We start from the raw sequence: 21,095 nt of genomic DNA, 5'->3' as shown, positions 1-21,095 counted from the left end.
TGCAGCAATGCTTAGTGAACTTTGGCAAGCTAATTTTCTGTAGCTTCCTGTAAGCAGCCAGAGAACTACTTCACTTGTTGATGGATCTGTGGTCTCTAGAAAGAGCCCTCTTCTCTTTCACACATCCAGACAGAACTATGAATTCTCACTTTTTATCTCATGTCCAGCCACCTCTCATAGGACCAGCTGTGGGAATACAGTTGTCTGCAGAAGGGAACTTTGCACATTTCTTCGGTGGGCTTCCATATCTTTCTGTTTTCCTTGCAGGTAGTCACAGTTAGCTTTGAAAGAGTACAAGAGGCCTGCTGTCCCCAAAGACTAGAGAGGTGGTCCACTCCCTGCAGCAGGCATGCTTGGAATAGTAATAAGCATACTCTGTTCTCAAGTGTTCTGCAGCAATGACTGTTAACACAGCTTGTCTGGTCCCTTTTAACAATAACCCCCCTAGTCCTCTTGAAATGTAATGGCTTATTAAAAGGAGAGAGTCATCTCATTAGGCTTTAATATTAATAACCCTAAACATTATTCTTGGCCTCAAGTCTGAGAAACAGCTCATTTCAGGGAGTACTGAGGAAGGGTGCTGCAGTGCATATGCTGCAGGGGTGAGTTTCAAGGGAGGTGGTCTTTATGTGATCCATATGCTCATTTTGTTCTACTTTTCATGACTGAGAGTTTGAATTCAACTTTGAGAGGAGAGAAGGAACTTCCGTAGCATTGGTAAAGCTTGTTAACTCCTTATACCTCTTGTTGCAGGAGGAGCTGCAAGGGGAATCCTAGAGATTACTGGTGATAATACTACTTGTGTTACCAAGAGAAATGTCTTGACCTAAGAACTATTTCTCCCCGTTATTTCCTTTTTAAAATCATGCCAATACTACTGTTTAGAAAATACAGTCGTGCTCTTTGGCTGAGGAAAATTTACTTGAAATGGTTCAAATTTATGACCAAATTTTACCTTCATTCAAAATTTTTGTAAGATCAATTTTTGACCCAGAGTGCAAAGTTTGTCAGTACTGAAAAGAAATAGTTTTACGCTTTTTGGGTAACTGGAGTGATTTCTTATCTGAAGTATGTGTGATTATATTTCTAGGCAGTAATAACCATATGCTCTATTTATACACAGCATTTTAGAATGCTGCAAGCCAGTTTTAATATGAGTTCTAATATTCCAGCTCCTGTTGCTAGATTATTTTAAGCTTTACTTTTAACTACAATGTCCACTTTGTTTGTCTTTACTAGTACTTTATATCTGACAATTTAGCTTCTTGACTAACCCAATACTTTACCAAATATGGCCACTCACAGCAAAGTAGGTCTGGTAATTTGATCTAAGTTTGGCTAAGTGCCTGCTAAGCACAGTCTGCAAACCTCACCAGGTAGACCTAGGGCTAATTTAAAGGAGCATTTAAACAGAAATTGCTAGGGTAACTATTCCATGTACTCACAGGGGGGCTGGAGCGGGCTACCTGCTGTCTCAGTAACATGCTGAAGTTTACCCTAGGAAAAAAACATTGCAATGAACATGCCATGAACAAGAAACGTAAAGACAGCTAGTGTGCAGAGAACACTGAGCTAATGGAAAAACATCTGCTCCCACGAGTTATGTACAGCAGGAACTCTTTTTTTTCCACCCTCCCTTCACAAAACACTTGTGATTTATTTATTTTATTCCATATGGGCCAATTCCTGGGAAAAAGCTGTGTTAGAAGAGATGGGCTTTGTTCCACAAGAAAGTGTCCTCAGGGCCAGTGGGCTGGAATCTTCAGCCCTGGCTGGCCCGAGGCCACACAGCAGGCACCCCAGCAGCAGCCAAAGGCACGGCCGGGCCGAGCCCTCCCCTGCACAGCTCGTATTTGCACAGCTTGCACGAGGGTATTTAAATTCTCTTCCTTCCCGAAGCTTTTAGTGATCCTAAGCCCCCTCAGGTTATTGGCTCTGATATTAAAGGTGTTTATCAGGTCTGGGAGACATCTTTACTGACATTGCCAGCATAGCTGGGATCAGATACTGCCTCGTGATGCAGCAGTGGTTGTTGAAGCAATTCTAGTGTTTCTTTTCCTTTTTTGTGGTTGTTTTTTTTAAGTGCTTTCAAATTTAGAACTTCCCCATTCACTACTTGAGTTCTTGAGCTCCATAAGCGCTGCTTTTTGTGGCTCTACAGTAACACAAAGCAGTATGAATAGTTGGAACCTGGCGAGAGGGAGCAGGAAGGAGTCCTTTATTACACAGCTATTACTGAGGAGAACAAAGGTGTACTGCAAAGATGGTCGCCCTGCAGTGTTTACTTACTAGGAGGGATTAGGAACACTTCACACTGGAGTCAGAAGTGATAAATGAGCTGGTTTGGTCCCCTTTGAAATGTTACTGGTGAATTAAGAAGTCAGCAGTGGTTCTGCTAAGCCTCCTGTTTTAGCAACAGGCTTTTCTGGTGTAGGCTAAGCATCGGCAAATTTCCCATTTCTCTTCACCTGAATGTCCTCAGGGGGATACTAGGTTTTGATCGACACTCTCCAGCTTGGCTTAGTGTGTTTTCTATCACCAATGAATTTAAAAAGTCAAAAGGAGTCTTGGCCTTACGTTGGTACTGGGAGTTTTGGATTGCCTCCCCCATTCCTGAGGCTTCTGGGTATTTCATGTCCTGCTCCAGCAATGAGAAACTTTGTGGATTGATAATCCGTTGGCATGGGTGCTCTTCAAAGAGCACATGCCATTTCTTGAAATCTGGGACATGCAAACATGCGCATGTGTGTTGAACACTTGCTTGTGAAGGAAACAGACAGCAGCTAGCAATGCTTTTTGTTAAACAGTCTGTAGATCCTTTGCCAAGAGACAGAGAGAAACCTGTTGCACTGCCAGTGGTACCTAGAGGATGACAGAGGGTACCAAATACTAGCATTTCCTCAGCGGCTCAGTAATTTTTGGGCAAGTGATGAAGTGCATGCAGTCACGAAAAAGGAAGCATGACATCTATTCACACCAGAGACTGAAAAGACAAATTTATCCTTGACTGGACTGGAATATGAAGACTTAGAAGTCATTTCTTTGACTTCTGTAAGTATAGAAGTCAAATATAAATATATAAGCCAGTTAGAGGTGTTTTGAGAGAGAATACATGAGAGAACCCAAGAGGTGCCCTTCAAACAAAAGCATTTTTATGTCACCCGTATCAGTGGTGGCCTTATTGCCTACAAGTTGGTGGCTTGCTTCTCCCACCTGGGAGAGAGCTGTGTCCTCACCAGTGAGCAGGGCCCCACTTCACATGAAGGAACCAGCTATCTTGTAGAATTTCAAGTCATGTTTTGACTGCACCATTTAGCGTAGAAGGTAGCTTGAGCTAGTCCTGTGTTGCTTCCAGAAACTTTCACTCTAATGCTGCATATGTAAATAAAGAAGCTTAGTGGCCATTTCAGCCCCTGTGAGACCTGAAGCTTGGAAATTTAAAGTGGTCCCTGGACTCCAGTTAACTACCAGTTTGCATGCAAAGACAGCCTTTGAGGATGTAAATCTGTTGCCTCATTCAAAAGAGCAAGTGGCTGAGCTCAAGTGGATGGGAACAAGTGGTAGTAGTTGCTGTTCTTCATTTCTGAAGGAAGGTTTGCATCACACAAAATGACTGCAGTCAGGATACAGCTTGAGGAACCTTCCATCTAATCTGCCTGTGAATTGTCAAGCTACTGCATACAGGATAGTGTCATAACATGGTACAATGACTAAATGTTACCTGCCAGAAAGGCAAGGCAACGGGGGTACCCTTTGTCACAGTAATAGCTCTGTATTCACAGCTCAAGGCAGAGCTGTCTCAGAGGAGTGGGTCTTTCCAGCTGGCGAAGGGCTGCTGCAGTAACAAGCATTAATAGCTCCTGAAGGCAGATGATGTGGAACAGAAATCTCCTCCTGACACATCCTCACAGGTGCTCTCACCTTCTTAAAGTGTGAAGGGCAGCTCTCCGCTGTACCATCCTGCTGGGCATCTGCATTGCGCTGACTGTGTTGCTATGCAGTAGCATTTTTGGGGTGGGCAAGAGCAGACAAGTGCTTTAGATCCAACAGGCACACACAACCGAGTGATGTGGAGCAGTCTGCTTGTGGGAGTCAACCGCTGTGTCTTGGATGACACCAAATGTGATTTGCAAGGAGTAAAAATTTAACTCTTGGGTTGTTCACATTGCAAAAATCAGTTTGATTTTTTTTTTTCTAGAATTACAGTTGTTGCTGCTTCTGTGGTGACGAGCACACTCTTGATACTGCTTTGAAACACCTAGGAAATGGGGAATAGAGTCGGTGTTCAAGGTGATGGCAAGCAACTCTGTTCCTCAGACTAGCACTGTGATGCAAATGTGACTAGGTTACACTGTTGTTACTCCTCTGATGGACTCCCTAACAGAGCTCTGTCAAATAATTTATCATGGAGATAAAAAAGGAAGCCTGACTGTAGGAGACCCAGTTTTGTTAGTGTTCTGGAAAGTGCTCTCAGTCTGTGCATTTGTTACTGGTCTTGGAGAGCAAGTAGATTATATGCTTCTGGCAATTCTCACTTGATTAAGGATCTTCACTTCACTAGATGAGCTTAAATGCCAGCAGAAACAGCTGGAAGAACTAGGAGCTCATGTTAGCATCTAATGATAATCTGAGTGGAGATGCGTGCTGCTCTTGGGGACCGGCCCAGTGTTGACTGATGTGTCAGTGTAAGTCTAATTGCAGGTCAAGACAAAGGAGGCCATAGCCTCAAGAGGAGACAACAGTTGTTTGGAAGAACAGCAGAGCAGGCTGGACAGTACTGCCAGAGAGGACAGATGGGAAGCGTAAGGTGGATTTGAGAAAGAAATGAATCGTGCTAGGCTGGACCTTGGAGTCAGCTGGATAGCTGCTTGTGGTCTTGGTGTGTACAGGCTCAAGCTTCATATACTGAATGAAAGGAGACAGTGCGTGATTCATCCTGTCTTTGCCCATCCATGCAGTGCACTGTTCTCAGCCTGTACCTATAGGTAAAAATGCTGAAATATTTCCTAATAATCACTCACACTCAGAGTTTCTAGCATTATTCCAGAGAGGCTAATAGAGGAGGTGGTACGTCCAGGATGATACCTCTCTTTGCTCATAGCATTCACAGAACCTTTGATGTACTTAGTTCAAAACAGAATGTAAATTTAAGTTTTTGTGAAGATGGTATTAAGTGAGAGAGGGCAAGGAAGTATGCAAACATAGCCTTTAGATTATAAGTTGCAAAGAACGTCAGTACCAACAACAGGAGGTTTATGAATGGTTTCCCTAAAGCATTGAACCTTTCACAGGGTAGGAATTACAGATCCTGTGTACCTGCGTTTGCCTGAGGAGATATCCTCTGCTTTGGAGTGCACTTGGGTGTCATGCCTCTGTAACAGAACTTCCTTGTGAGGGCTGCTAATTTGGTTAGATGTTTATTTACAGCATGATTAAGTGATGATGGAGAGATGCTGAATAATCCACTGGATAGGAAGCTGCTAACCCAGGTAATGCAAAGGAGGTGTTTCAGTGCTTTCTGTACTATCAAGGAGGCAGTAGTATTACCATGATAAATGTGATGAGTCCTTGTTTTTTGGGTTTGATTTCTGCCTCAAGCTGTGTTTTCATTCCATGTTGTGTAAGTGTATCTTGCTAATCTGTAAATAAAATGAGTATGTAATAGAAGTGAAAAATGGGTTTACAGAAAACACATTTTAAAGCAGGCCTAAATGATTTTCCTTAATGTCTATTTTTAGCTGGGTGGGTGCAATCCTTTCCTTTCGTAACCCAAAGGCACCTCTCTCATTCTTTTTTATGCAAATTAGGCCTCCCACACCTTAAATCACTTTTTATTGACTACTGAGCCTGCAAAGAAATGGACTGAACTTTAATATGCTACATTACCATACCATAAAATACAATTTGTAGATCTTATTTAGATTCTGCATTGCTGCTCTTCCTCTAAATAATTGTTATTACTGAAGAGGATTTACAGGCGCTATTGAAAGAATAAGTACTCTCCATTTTGTATGCATTGAAACACTGGCTGTGCGTGATTTCATATCTAAACCCCCTTGCTCCTGATTCTTTTCTGAAATGAAACAAGTCACATTATGCTGTTGGTTGCTAATAGAGCTTTTAATATGGCAATATCCAGAACTTCTGCTGACTTCAAACAGTGCCAGGATTTCACCCCTTCGTTTGTGCTAACTTGGCAAATGGAGTGTTTATCTCCAGGCTCTGAATCGTCACTTTGCACATCCCCATCCTCATTACTGCCACGTGCACGGCGTCAGCTGCTATGCAGCACTTGGCAGGAAAATGCTCTGTTCCTTGGGAAGTGAGAGTAAAATACTGTCCTCCCACAAACTTTTGAATAAGGCTGTGCACATGCTCGGCTTGACAAGGTACACAGCCTTGCTTTCTGTTATTATAGATAGCTGCAACTTCTTGGGAGCCAAGGGAAGGGATGCATGCTGAGATTTTATGATTAACCAGAGAGAAGTGAGTCATTCTTAAAGAGTATAGCTTTTACCAAGGAACTAATGTTTTGTTTACGTTGACAGCCTTGGAGAATGACATTTATCTGTAGCATAACCTAGGGATGGCTAAGAAATATTGGAGCATTTTCTCGACAATGTCTCACGCTTCTTCTAGAATGACCACTTCAGAAGTGGGACAGTGTTCAGCCACGCTGTCGTTTCAATACGTGATTGTTTTCAGTGTGCTATTTGTGGTCCCAGTCTTATGTCAATAAGGTATGTCAGGTAGGCCAAAGAGGAGCCTTCCCATTGTCAGGCAGGACTGCCTTTGAGATGCTCTTCTGCAGACCTCTACCCAGGAGACTCCATGTCGGCGTGCCAAGTCCCCATGGTCATCTGGGTCTCCCAGTGTTTTTAAACTGGCAGAGTTTTAAACCTATTTAAGAGGAATTTTCAGGCTAATTTCCCCCCTCTACAGAGGCTTCTTGAGAATATTCACTACCTTTAGAAGTCAGGGCATTTAAGGTTGTGTCTTATTTCAGAATTACTCATCTAAATCTGGAGCCTGAATTAGTGATTTTGAATTGGACTCTTGAACTGTCAATACTTACTGCATTACTGTATCAGTTAGAAAAAAAAAAAAAAAAAGACAACATTGAGTTTTTGCAGTGATACCATATAGGACACAAACAGGTTGTAGAATGGACATACAATGATCATTAGTCCAAATCCTGAGAACTGTTAAAGTTTAACTATGAGGTATGTTATGAAATTTGTTTAACATGGAGAAATTATATGGTTAACGAAATCGGTTTAACATGAGAAATGATTTAATTAACAAATTGACAGTCAAGCACATTAATATGCCTGTTACTTTTTTTTTCCCTAAGAAAACCAGTAAGGTAGTTGCTGATAGTTGAAGGAAGTAAATGTCTGTGCAAAGTCTCTTCCAAGAGCACTCTCTTGTTTTTCTGTAGAGTATGTGTGAGGAAGTAAATGTGTGAATACACAATGTAAGTATGTCTGTGAAAAAAAGCCTCTTGATTTTAATAGTCTATGAAAAGTTAAGAGACAGCTATTTCATAAACTAGACAAATAAGCAGAGAGAAACACTTTTAATAATCTTTTAAAGTGTGGAAGTGCTCTTTTAATTAAGTTATCTAATGTCCAGCTCAGTCAGATGTATCCCATTACTCTGACATGTTTGAAGTTCCTTATAGACAGTGATGGCTTATTCTGTTCTTCCCCCCCCCCGCCCCCGATTATCTGGAAATACTTAGGATGGCTCCAAGTGGCTACCAGCCCTGCTTCTTTAGGGCTCAGTTCAGCACTGCTTACATTCCTAATGGAGGAATCCTCAAGGCTGTCCTCTGTCAGAATAACACCTAAAGATGTCCATGAATGTCTATATAGAGTCTTAGCATTAAAATAGATCCATTCAGTGAATCCATTTGTGATAGTAAGCACTAACCATAGTAGTAAGCACTGTGGAGGATCATGGCCTCATATTTTATAATGCTTAAGGGAGATGGGAGATGATACACAATTCATGTGAAGAAAGGTCTCTGACTTCAACTAATGGTAGGGTGGGGTTTTGGTTTCCTTTTTTTTTTATTTGGGTTTTGTTTTGGTTTTTTTTAGCTGAACTCTTCATGGAACAACATCATCTCAAAGAAGCAAGCTTTTGTATCCAGGAGGCAGCTAGTCTTTTCCCCACATCTCATGCTGTACTGTACATGCGTGGGAGGCTGGCAGAGATGAAAGGCAACTTGGAGGAGGCTAGGCAATTGTATGATGAAGCGCTCACAGTGAATCCAGCTGGAGTGGAAATTATGCACAGCCTGGTGAGTTTGCAGGGGCTCAGCTCCATTATAGTATTTATGTTCCTGATTAACTGTAATAAGAGGGGAGAGGGCTCACGCTTGCTCTGGATGCTGCTGTCTTCCTAATCCTGAAAGCAAGTGACTGTTCCAAGAATAAATTGGGAGCTTGAACCTCTACTTTAAGAGTGGTTTGAATGTTTTTTAACTAATTAGTACTTGTGTCAAAGTAAATATTTTAATTGACAAAGGCTGATTATTTTGGAAGTCAATTCACTGATTTGTCTTTTGCTGCTTTTCCTACTAACTGTTACGCATTTTAAGTAAGCAGTACACTGATATTTGAAAGATCTGAACTAAATAACAATAGAAAATAGATATATTAGATATATATGGGGTTTGTAAACCTTGGGCTGGAGTCTTGAGTCTACTCAAATCAAGATAAACTATGATTTTACAATAGAAATAATTTGTTATTGTCTTAAGCTGCAGCTTAGCTCCAACCTTGTGTAGGGGCAGTGGCCCCACATTTGTAAGGTTTTTTGGTAACATTCCTACCCAGCAAATATTTTTTATGTTGCACCATCCTCAAAACAAACTTAATTACAGACACAGAGCCTAGAGCTTAGTAATGATAACAATAATACAGGGAGCCTTGTGGAAGACTAAAACCCACTTCTCTTCTGAAATCAGAATAGTTAATCATATTTCATCAATGATAGGTCTTGTTAACTGTAGCCCTTACTAGATCTCTCTGGGATTTTAGATTTTGGAAGTTTTTCTTGATTAATTTTTATAGGAATTCTATATCCATGTGATCACTTTGTGTCTTTGCTAGCGTTCCTGGCATAAATTTGGTCCTGATGAGGTTTGCCTTGCAACTCCAAAACTGAAGGGGTAGCAGTGCATAAGAGGACAAATGTAAAGTGAAATTATAATTGAGAGAAAATAGGACCTACAGGCAAGGGATAAGATATTTGGTAATAATGTTCAGTGCAAAACTAGCAAATAAATAGGTCAGGAGAAGGTTACAAAACAGCTATGCACATATCAGGCTTATATGGGGCAATAATATTACTTTGTTGCTGTGATCCAACCTTTACAAAACCAGTTGGTAAAAAGTGGGCAAGAAAGAATGGCATTCTAGCTCAGTTAGTGTCACAATTTCAGACGAGTCACCGATACCAGAGCAGCATTAAGTTAGATGCCAACATGATAACAGCTTTGATTTTTGTCTTATTTTATGGGCAGAGCCACATACTGTGTCTGCCCATTTCAGTTGCTTGCAATTTTCTGAAACTATAGTAATTTGGAATAAAAATTTCTGAGATGCACATCTGCTCTGGCCCAGTTTACTCTAGAAAATGTCACCCAACATGACTTAACTGTTTCTGAAAATGAAGCTAAAGAAGAGCTCTTAAAAGACTTCTGTGACATCTTTACTGTGCTTTAGTGTCTCCAGGTTTTGTCAGGAATGGGTAGTCTTTGTAACATATTAATGTGCTTTTTACCATGCCTAAGAAAATCCTTCCTAGGCTATTCAAGTTACAACCTTTAAAAAAATGTGTTTTATATGTGCTTAGTAGATATGTGTTTCTGAGACCTCTAAGGAGTCTGTGAATGTTCATTCCCCTCAAACGTTAGTAAGCTTCATCATCTCATAGTCAAGGGATGGAAGTGAAAGTTAGGAGAGGTGAAAAAGACAGTGAGATGGGGAATTTGGGGCAGACACTTAGTCCATAAGCAAGTAGGGAAGAAGAAAGATAACCTCAATAATAAAGTGAGAGAAATAAGGATAGACAGAAAATAAGATAAGATAGGTAACACTAGTAAGACTGGATCAATAAGAAGAATAAGACTGGGTTCAGGAGCCAGGCTGAGACACATGGGTTGAGGGGTGCACGTGTTGGAGAGGATGAATTAAAAGGGGTCAGTCTTACAAGAGAGACAAAGGAGCATGAACCTCTAAGAGTACTTCTACTCCATAGCCTTCAGTCTCCTTAAAATTCTGAATCTTAGTATCAGTGAAAATCACTTCCTAAAGCATGTGCCTCATGTCCTTTAGCTCGGCCATGCTGGCAGCCTGTGGTTCACACCTGTTAGCTAAGATACCAAAGGTCTGGTCTATCCCTGCTGATATGAATCATGGCAGTAGTTATAGGATGCCACATAACGGCATTCCTTTGTATGCTTTTCCAAAAGCTAGGAAATTGCACATAACAAGTTCGAAGCATCTGATGAGCACTATAGAAAAGCCTGTAAAGAAATTAATCATTCTGCCTTCAGAACAGAGCTGGAATAATGTTCAGTAAACAAGGCTTTTAGGGCTATGCATCAAATAAAAAGGGCAAAATTAAAATACTGAATGGCTGCTAGCTAAGTGATTGTGTCCTGTGTACTGAATGAGATGGTGTCCCCATGGAGAACTTAAGACTGGGTTTATGCAATTGAGGATATGTAACAAGTGGTAAATTCTGCATTTCCTCAAGGCCATCAGAAGAAGACTGTATACCTTTCTGAAAGGCATGTATTAGCCAAGTACTACCTGTACTGTTACTGAAAATGCAAGTTCTTGAGCACAGTATGTTCAGTCCCCTACCAGGGGGAGATCTATGTCTTGAATTATGCAAGATGCCAAACTAGATTATCAGCTAGTTTTAAGTGGCTTAAAACTATGCAAGACACATAGGCAGCTGAAATTAAATTCACACATGCTGTTTCAGTGCTGGTCTCCCCAAACATTTGAGCATATATTTTTCCTACTGTAGTAATACTGTTGTGATTGTGTAATAACTTAGGGAAAGAGGGTCTGGTTAGGAGAATTACCGTTTGACTTAATGCAGTTGCCATCCAACCGACCTAGTCCGCTTTAAGGGAAAACTCTGCTGTATACAGTGATGATTCCTCTGGTGTATCAGCATCAATTAGCAAAGTAGTCATGTCTCTTCCCCTGGGCTCTCAGAACTGGGTTGTTAAAGCTATATTTGGAAAATTCCAACCTGAAGAGCGTTGCTGGCTTTAAATGAAGGGCATAGATCTAGCAATGAATGAGTCCGTTGGGTGTCAGTAACTTCACTTTTACACAGGATAGGGCCACTGCCGTAATAAACACAAGCTCCTTCTCTGCATAGCTGAGAATTGCTGTGTTTTACTGTGACTGTCGGGTGTTTACGTTATCTGTCAGATCAGTGTGCTTTCCATGTAAAGCACGCTGCTGCATGGAAGAGCAGCACTGTACAGCAGGACTGCAGTGCAGGCAGCATCTGATGAGGTGGGTAGCGGGTCCTGCTTCATCGTGGGAGCTGTTGGCACTGGGTGTCAGATACTGTGGTTAGGAAACCACAGGCACATTGAAAATACTACGTAGCTGTGCTGCTTCTTGCTAGCACTCACAGTTTGTAAGTGATACCACAGCATGCTTACACCTGTATTAAGACTCCAACAATGGCCTTTACAAAGTAAATACTATGGGCTAGCACCTAATCTAAGGAAGCACATTTGTTGAGCAAGTTTGGAAAAAACATATCAGTTTTTGGGGCTATTGGGAGGGTACTTATGTGCCAAATACTCCTGGTGACGTGTGGAGCTACTCCTTGGATTGAACAACTCTTTGCTGTCAGAAACAATTAGTTTGGATTGGCCCCTAGAAACTGCACATACTGCAAGACCATAGCTCTCTTCAAGAAATATGATTTGCTAGGGGCTTTTTTCCACTTTTCTCCTCATTCTGTCTCACATTTTTGTCTTCCCTCCCTTTACTAGAACAGCCCTGTTCTTTTCTCCTTCATACCTTTCACAAGCTCCTTCGGGGGCCTCCTTGCAAAGATCATAGAGCACATCTCCCTCCCGGGGGGGGGCTGATGGAGTTTCCACTGAGTAGGTATCTTCATTGGTCCAGAAACAAGAGCTTAGCCCATATCCCTTTGTCTTACACTGTGCCTAGTCAGCCATGCCAGATGCTAATCTCTGATAGCACAAAACCAAATAACTATGACTTACTTCTTTCAGTGTGTACCAAATTTGGTTATATAACATCATGATGCACACAGCTATGGGATGGTGATAACAAAACTGACATGTGCCCAATCAAGTCAGAAAATATAACATAAGCTGGGGCAGATGACACCTCCTTTTAAAGTGATACACAAATCCACCTACCTATGTGTCACTAGAGAAGGACACTGAAATTTGCTAGTTCCCAGTTCATTCAGTACCATTTTCCCTTTTGATTCAGAGGAGAAAATCCATGCCAGCATGTTGGATTTGAGTCCTGAAGCTCCATACATAATATTGCAAGATAAACTGAAAATATACTGAGATATTCAGAGGACTCCTGCCCAGCATGCATTTCACATAGCATTTTGCTGCATTAGAGCAATTCTCAGCATGTATTAGTTCAGGGAAGAAGAAAGAGAATCGTGTATTTAAAAGGGAAGGAAATGGGCATCCTCATCTCCACCAGTGCCAGATTTAATGAAAACAACAAAAAATACTGTCAAAACAAAGAAAAAAAATTCACTTGACTCATACTTGAGTCTTATTGATTGCAGTGGAAGATTGTAATGATTCCTTACTTCTCTTGAAGGCTGGGGCAAGGATGATATGGTTCTTAGCAGAATGTCTCAGAGCTGTCTGCACTGCCTCATCATTATGCCTGATAGCAAAACAAAGTGAAATATATATTGGGTTTTGTTCGGTGAGTTTTTCTGAAGGTTGAAATGGAAAGCAGTCTTCATAATGTGTTCCTGTGTTCTGTTGTGACCACATAAATGGGTGGAAAACATAATCTACTGAAAATGTATTTGAATTTGTTCCATAGTCAAGTCAAATAGAATATACAGGTAATGCCAGTTGCGCTAATCATGAGAGTTCTGCTTTTTCTTAGACTGTCACCTGCACCACAAAACATGAGACTGGCAGCCATGCAGAAGGGCTGAGCACTCATGTGGTACCCTCCAAATGAAGATGGAAGAACAAGCTTCCCACTCACCTGAGTATAAGGCACCTAAGCTGGGCCAACAAATTGACTGCAGGCTGGTTTTCCTGAGATTAGTGTAGGTGTTGGCCTTTCCCCAGGAAGGCCTGTTTATTCTGGGGAGAAGTTTCTATGGTGAATACAGTCAGGCACATAACAAAATCATAGAACAGATGAGGCTGGAAGGCATCTTGAGAGATCATGTAGTCCAACTGCCTGCTCAAGCAGGTTCAGCTAGAGCAGGGTATCAGGACTGTATCCAGCTGGGGTTTGAATATTTCCAGGGATGGAGACTCCACAATCTCTCTGGGCAACCTGTTCCAGTGTTTGATCACCCTTACAGTAAACAAAGCTTTTCCTCATGTTTAAATGGAATTTCTTGCGATTCAGCTTGTGCCCATGCAGTCACTGGATACCACTGAGAACAGTTTGGCTCCGTCTTTTTTACACCTTACTATCAGATGTTTAACCATATTGGTAAGGACCCACCTGAGACTTTTCCAGGCTGAACAGTCCCAGCTCTCTGGGCTTCTCAGTGTATGACAGGTGCTTCAGTCCCTTAATGATCTCAGTGGCCCTTTGCTGGACTCTCTCCAGTATGTCCGTGTCCTTCCTGTACTGGGGAGCCCAGAACTGGACACAGTACTCCAGGTATGGCCTCACCAGTCCTGAGTGGAGGGGAAGGATCACCTCCCTCGACCTGCTGGCAACGCTCCTCTTAATGCAGCCCAGGATACTGTTAGCTGCCTTTGCTGCCAGGGCACCTTGCTGGCTCATGGCCAGCTTGTTGTCCAACAGGTGCTTTTTAGCAAAGCAGCCTTCCATCCAGTCATCCCCACCGCAAAGTGAATTGGAAGCTACTACCAGGAATTTTTTTCTGCAGGTAGATACTAAGTGTAGTGTTGGCATGACTACTGGGTTCAACTAGTTCTTCCCTCCAACAGCAGCAAAAGGAAGTGCCTAGGAAAGAACAAGAGCAGGGCAGACATATATGGTACTTCTGAGGTTATGACTTAGCTCAGGGACATCCTTGAAGTAGGTGTAGATTCTTCTTCCTTAGTAATTCACAGTGGATTTCTCCTTCTTGAACTTGTCTTGAGCCTGTGTCAGCTTTCAGCATTCATAGTACCCTTCAGCAAGGAGACCTGCAGGTCTGCTTTCTGCTGTACAAAGAATTGCCAGATTTTGTATGTTCTTGATGCAGCTCTTCCTAGCCATGTTGACGCACCTTGTTCTTTTTTTGGAAGACACAACATACCACTGATAACTATTCATCCTCCCTCCCATTACTGATTTCATAGATACCTGTCACTGAACCAGTCCCATTCCTTTCATTATTGCTGTGGCCTCTCTCTAAACTTCTTACAGTTCTTTTTAAGGTGAAAAGGCTAGAGTAAATAATGCACTTACAACAAATTAGCTTAGCTTCAAAGGCAGTGTTGTAGACTCAGTGTTAAAAAAACCTCACTGTCCTGTGGTCCTCTACTCATGTAGTTATTATATATATTATATATTATATAGTATAAATTTTCATACAAATTCAGTGTTCTATTTCAAATGTTTTGTATTAGCCTTTTCTCATTATCACAGCTCTGTTTCCATCTCCTTGTGCCTGTAGGGGCTAGATTTTTGTAATTTTTATTTTTTTTTTATGGTCAGCACCTCTAATGAATGCATGGTGATTTCATAGGAGCCGTGTAACAGTGTTGTCCTGGGTCCTTGCAGAGATGTCAGTATCCCAGTCTGTGAATACAACACAGCCAGGAAGCATGCATGCAGTTCTGGTTGTTGATATATATTCTTCATTGTGCTTGCCAGAGACTTCCTTTTAGCTGGTGGAACACAAATTTCTCTCTGCTGGTAATGCTAGAAGATGAAGAGGTTGATTGAGACAGGATTTTTTTATAGATTATGTTCCTTTTGCCTAAGATAACTATATTGGATTTGATTAGATTTGAGCGTTTAAAAACTATATGAAGCTTTGTTTCAATCTTTTGCTCTTAATTGTTCAGTTGGATGCAAGGACTGAATGAAAAGAAAGAGCCTTTACAAAGGAAGAGCCTTGGACTATTTAATTTGGCCTTCATCGTGTATTTAGGATGCAATTTCACGTTCATTTTAGTAGAAGAGTCAACCTATTGTCTCTAGACTCACATTTGGTAGCATCAGTATAATTTGAAAGACTACAGTTTCCACTGATTAGAACATGGAAATGAATTATTTCTGTTCATTTGTTTCATTTTACCTCACAGTATGGTGCATGCATCCTTGTTTTCAAAGGCATCCATTCACATAATAAAAACATGGCTTGATTGCTTAATATTTTCAAGGATGACATGCGTTACTTCCTTGGGGATTTGTTTCATGCTGCCATGAAGTAATCATATAAATCATGGGGCACATTCTCAGCATGGGTAAATTATCATAGCTCCATCATACCAAGGTCTGTGTGTCTTGTAAGGTAGCTAGCCCCTAATTAAAAGCATTTTTACCTTGAAAGCTGAAGTTAGAATGTTTTCTGTGCTTAAATGTGGGCACAAAAGAGCATAGTTTTCACATTAATAGAGTAATTTATCATCTAAGGAGCTGCTTTATGTCTGTACTTTATCCAATTTGTTTGCCATTTTGTAGGTAAGTATGCCGTGGTCTGTTTCCATTTTTTTAGTGACATTTCTTGCTCAGTTTTTTTTTATATTTGTGTACAGAGAATTTAACATCACAATTAAAATGCATTGCCCTGTAGTTAGGACAACTGTGCGTTTGCCCTGAGTGTAATAGGTGGATAATTGTATCTACAGACACAATGAGCAACCTGTTTTTATCTGTCCTGGAGATTTTTTTCTTCCTGGCTGCATTTGATGTTCCTCCTGCACTTGTTTTGTTTTGGCAGAGGTGATAAGCAGAGTTAGGGACTGGGTAGTTTTGATTAAGTGGATAGTTGTACTACTTCTGTGATACTGAGAATATTTTTCATTATCACAGGTACTACTTAAAGGGAATCTATGAGAAACTGCTGTTGTAAGAACTTGAATTTCAGTAGACAATGACAGAAAAGGGAATTTCTAACTGTTCTTTGACATACAAAACAATTTAAGCTTTACTAGTAACACTACTTTTAAAAGGTTTTTTTTTCTTAAATACATATATACATCAAGTTCGTTACTTTAAATATTTTTGGATGGTATGAGATGTGTTTATTTTTTATAGTTATTATCCAGAATTTCTGAATGTAAAACCTGCTTCAAGGGAGGGTTCTTTTAAGGTTTTGATATATGTATTGACTATAGTTTTTAATTACATTGTGTCTGTGTGATCCTAGGTCAGTGTGGCTTCTGAGTTCTGATATAGTAAAATACATAGAAACGGGAAAATGATAACCAACATTGCAGATTAAAGTACTTAAGATACTATGTATGCCATGTCCTCCAAACCTTTGAAGCCACAAGCCATGTTGTTAGGACAGTTTTTTGGGGAGTTGCTGATGCAGAGGGATTTCTTGGCATCTTAGAGTGAGCGGGAGCACCCAAAGCAAATGCATGAGAGCGAGTGAGCTCTTGGTTTCTCTTTCCAAGCTGAGCATGGTTTCATGGTATTTATCAAAACACTTCAGGCTAGGGCTTTGCTTCTGTTGTGCAACAGGGTGGGTCCTTCCTCTTCCAGAGAGCGAAGGACTGCAGCTCAGGCATTTTCCATGGAAGGCAATTCACTGGAGGGGGCTGGAGCGGAGGTGGAGCCCTGGCTCTCCCATCCCGGGCACCGCCAGCTCCGCTGCACTTTCAGCTGTGATTATGTGTCACACTTCGCTCTAAACCTCTGTAAAGGGATGAAGCTACTAATCTACTTCATCTGGGGTTTGTGGAGCTTAATTAATCTCTGCACATACTTTCAGATGACGGGCGCTCTGTAAGCGCAAAATCTTATTTATCCTAATTATATCTCTTGATTCCTATGGTGTTTTATTCATTTGGGCTTTTGGACTACAGATATTTTGGGCAAAATACTGCGACTGTTCAGCACAAATGATGTGCTTTACAGCTCTGAGTACCCTTATGTCCCTAAATGTAAGTAGTGATGAAAACATTACTGTGGTGGGAGTGGGTTTTAGGAGGCAGATCTAAACTATTTTTTCCTCTCGCAAGGATTTGTTTTCATTAGAGGAGTCTGCCCTGCCTGTGTGTTGTGCCTTGCCCTCCATTGTACTGATAAATTGTTACAGCGGTGCTGTGAAGGACAGAGTAAAACAGAAGCAAATGTGGATCTGACGACTTTCTAGCACAGCCCTCTCCTCTTCCTGGGGATACGATATGACAACGCCTGCAAAAAATAGCATTTTGCGGGAGGGGGAAGGGGGGTGCTTCCTTTCTCTGGCAGTGAATGTATCCTTCTGCTCCACAAATTTAGCACAAGCAGAACATCTTTGTACTAGTACAGTTCTGCAGTTTCCCCTGGTGAGAACGGGCTTGGATTTGTGAGAGAGATGACAGACCTAAAGGTAGAAAAAGCATTTGAGTAGGCAGTCATTACAAGCCTTTCAAAAAATGGAGCACCCTTGAACAAAGTGCCTTACCACCCCCCCACCCCCCCTTAAGTAAGTAATAGTGACAGTCAACAGGAGATTATAGCAACCCAAAGGAAGAGCAGTGACGTCTGCTGTGATGCAGCTTGGAGAGCTGCAGACTCTGGGACTCTTAGGTCTGCCTAATATGGAGTGTACAAGAAAACACTTGAAGGGTGAATTTGCTAAGTCCTAGTCTCCAGCAGCATATTTATGGACTACTGTGGTAGTACAAAACATTTAAACAGTTTAGCCCACTCCGTAAGTTTTCCCTCAATGTGGGGAAATCTCTATATGCTGTTAATAGTTTTTCTTACAAATTTTTTTCTGTTCAGTGCACTGCATTTCTCCTGTACATTTGGAGAGCAGGCAAATGGTAATATATAGGTGTATAAGAGAGAAGGGGAGGGAAAAGAATTAGAAGGAACGTTGAAGAGACAGCAAAAAGCTTAGACTGCTGCTTGCTTTAAAATACTAAGGTAAAGCTTTGACCAGAGACAGTTACAATTATTTTTGTCTTCTGTTAGCCATTCAGCAGGTGGTTTCTTCTTTTCTGTCCCCGCTCTGCCTTGTAGATTTCTGCAAGAGATGAACCCAACCCTGATTTGCCCCAGAAATCTCTTTCAATGTTATTTATTTGCAGTTTTGTCCAAGAAAGGTAAAATTCACTACAAAGAATCTGAAAGTGTCGTTAGGTCAGGAGCTTGTTCCAGCAGTGTTGGAGGAGTGTCTGAAAACAACAAACGAACCAAGAAATTGGGAGGAACTTCTCAACCTTTTGGAAAATTAGACTCCTGAGGCAGGAACTCAATATAGGTTTCCTGTTTGTTCTTTGTGACATCTTAACTTGTGCATTTTTTATATGTTGAAAACACTCCTCTTGCTCCTTCCCTCTCATCCTTCCTTATGCTTCTATAAAGATCCAGTCTATCAGTGAGCTGCTGTTTAATATTGCTAATGTGACCTTTGCCCATGTTTTTGCAAAAGTGCTCAAGAGAGAGAATCCCCGGCAGGAAAATGAGCAGGGGAAAAAAAACCCAAACCCCCTACAATGGTCAGGGATGGGCAAGAGAGAGTGTGACTTGTCAGGGTAGCAAAATAAAGACTGGGGAGAGATACATTTGCTCTCTCTGCAGGTATGTGTGGAAACAAATAGTGAATGCTGTGGGGAGCGAAAAGCTGCGTCAGCTGAAGGATGCAGCTTTATCTGCTATAAATTGTTGCTGGAGGTTGAAAGAGGGTTCCTGGCCATTGGTGCAGAGAGGTTCTGAAGCAGCCTTCCGGGACAAGATGTGGGAAGAACAATCTGACCCCTCTGATACTGGAGCTTCATCAGTTTACAAGGGAGGGAGGGGGCATCCCTGAAGGTCCCTGTAAGCAGGACTTAACCAAACCCAAAATAGTGCTGATGCATTCAGGCCTGCGGGCTGCCCTGCCCAGACCACCAGTGACTGGATTCGTACTGTTTTCACATATGACATGAAACCCAGAGTGTCCAGCTAAAAATGTCTTGCAGGCCCACCTGCTGTCCTGCCTTCCTGTTTCCTTCTTCTGTTGAAGAACTTCTATTCACAGAGGCATTTTGTAATTATTTTGTTTCATTATTTTTTAAGTTAGAGGTGGAGTTTGAATCTTAGTAGGGCTTCCCTGGCACACAGCCCTGACCTTCGTTTTGTATATATATTTCTAACGAGTTGTCAAGTGGCTTGTGTGTAGCATGGAGTAAAATGATGGATGTAGCTCAGGAACTACAGGCTCAGGAGAGTTGCATTGAAATTCTCTTAAAAATAAGCACCATTGTGGCAGCCTAGCTCTATTGACAATAATGTCAAGTCAGGTTTAATAGCGCAGTTCCTTATTGAATGAATCCACCCTGTAGGAAACAGTATGACCTTCCTGTGTGTGTGCAAGACAAAAAAATCGATGTTAATCCCTTGGGAGGAAAAATATAAGATTAAGAGAACAGTTGAGTCAGTCTAATGAGAATCAGATGGCAAGAATGCTAATTTGGAAGGAGATACTGTATAAGGTGGTAGTTTCCATATATCACCAAAAGCCGTGTGTTCTCCTTAGATATGTATCTGCAAGATGTAATTGAATGGATTTGCACCTCTTCAGCTCCCTGACAGAACAACAGGGGATTTTCAAGCTAATCACATTTCAATGGGGAGATTTATGACCAGTGTAGTTACCCAAGCCTTTCCTCCATCAGCCAGGGCATAGACTGAAGGCAGTCGTTGGGTGCAGCATACACTGTGAGATGCTTAATCAGAAACAGGCTTAAGCATCTATGTCTTGTGGTTGCTCTCTTTAGTCATGCATTAGTTCACTAGCATTGTGAATATATGTTTGCCTAAATGGGTCCTCATAACTAGTATTTTTGGAAGTTGGGTGGGAGTGATTTTTCTTGTTGTGCTTCACTTCATAGCCATCAACTTTGTAAGAAATAAACAAAACAATGGGATTTAATACTTCCTCTTTGCTTCTGAGAGTCTGAGCTGGCAATTCCGTTTTAGGTGGTTTAAGTCATAAGTGAAAATTCATGTTGCTTAGTTCTCAGCCTTTAGCTTAGGTAGATGAGTTCATCACTCTCTCTACCTGTTGCCCAGAGAGAGGGACTTCTCCAGGGTTGGTGCAGAGCCCTTTTGTTAGGTTCCTGCTCTGCATTACCTTGTGGAAGAGTCTGCCTCTGTTCTTTCCCTGAAGATATAGGGAGACTGTGCAATTAAAATGGGTGCCATGTTTTTATAGATCACATACCTCTTTAAATTAGTTACATGAGGCGGTTGAGTATCTCCTAAGATGCATGGCCTAAGGCAGGAAATGAGGTGAAATGACACTTGAGTTGCTCCAGAGAAATTACTGCATTGGTGTGTTTATATTTAGCCCAGTTCTCTTATTGCTTGTGTTCACCTGTTCAGCATTCATTTTAATACAAAGTGTAGGCTCATAAAAACATCAGTTTTACAGCCTGGTAAGTGATGTAACTGTATCTGCTTTCCAAGATTGTCACCAGCATAAGAGACTGCAAATAAAAATCAACTGGAACTCAAATGGCAGCATCTCAGTAGTGCCAAGCTGTACAGTGGAGATTGTTTGTGCTTTTATTTGCCAGCATTGACTAAACAAAGATAAGAATGTAAACACTGTAGCAGAGCTTCCCAAACAGGATTACAGGGGTGATAGGAGCTAGCATTTAGCATTACAATAATAGATGCCAATGTGGGAGAGCCATCAACTGCCACGGCTTCTTTTACATCCTAAGAGCAGAGCAATAAAAG

The 21,095-nt window shown here is 41.4% G+C and overlaps 1 protein-coding gene across 5 annotated transcripts in view; it reads left to right on the top strand.

Moving 5' to 3' along the window:
* TTC7A (tetratricopeptide repeat domain 7A) overlaps positions 1-21,095 on the top strand; it is a 172,420-nt gene that overhangs the window by 123,712 nt on the left and 27,613 nt on the right. For 4 of the 5 annotated variants that reach the window (XM_055725416.1, XM_055725415.1, XM_055725419.1 and 1 more), the window contains one exon: positions 8,106-8,308. The exons of the other annotated variant lie outside the window; for it this stretch is intronic. In XM_055725416.1, the coding sequence (XP_055581391.1) occupies positions 8,106-8,308 (203 nt within the window). The remainder of the gene's footprint in view (positions 1-8,105; positions 8,309-21,095) is intronic. 5 annotated transcript variants of the gene reach the window in all.

The sequence above is a fragment of the Falco cherrug genome, chromosome 13 (genome assembly GCF_023634085.1).
Source record: "Falco cherrug isolate bFalChe1 chromosome 13, bFalChe1.pri, whole genome shotgun sequence".
NCBI lineage: Eukaryota > Metazoa > Chordata > Aves > Falconiformes > Falconidae > Falco > Falco cherrug.
This window is presented reverse-complemented; position numbering and strand designations above follow the sequence as displayed.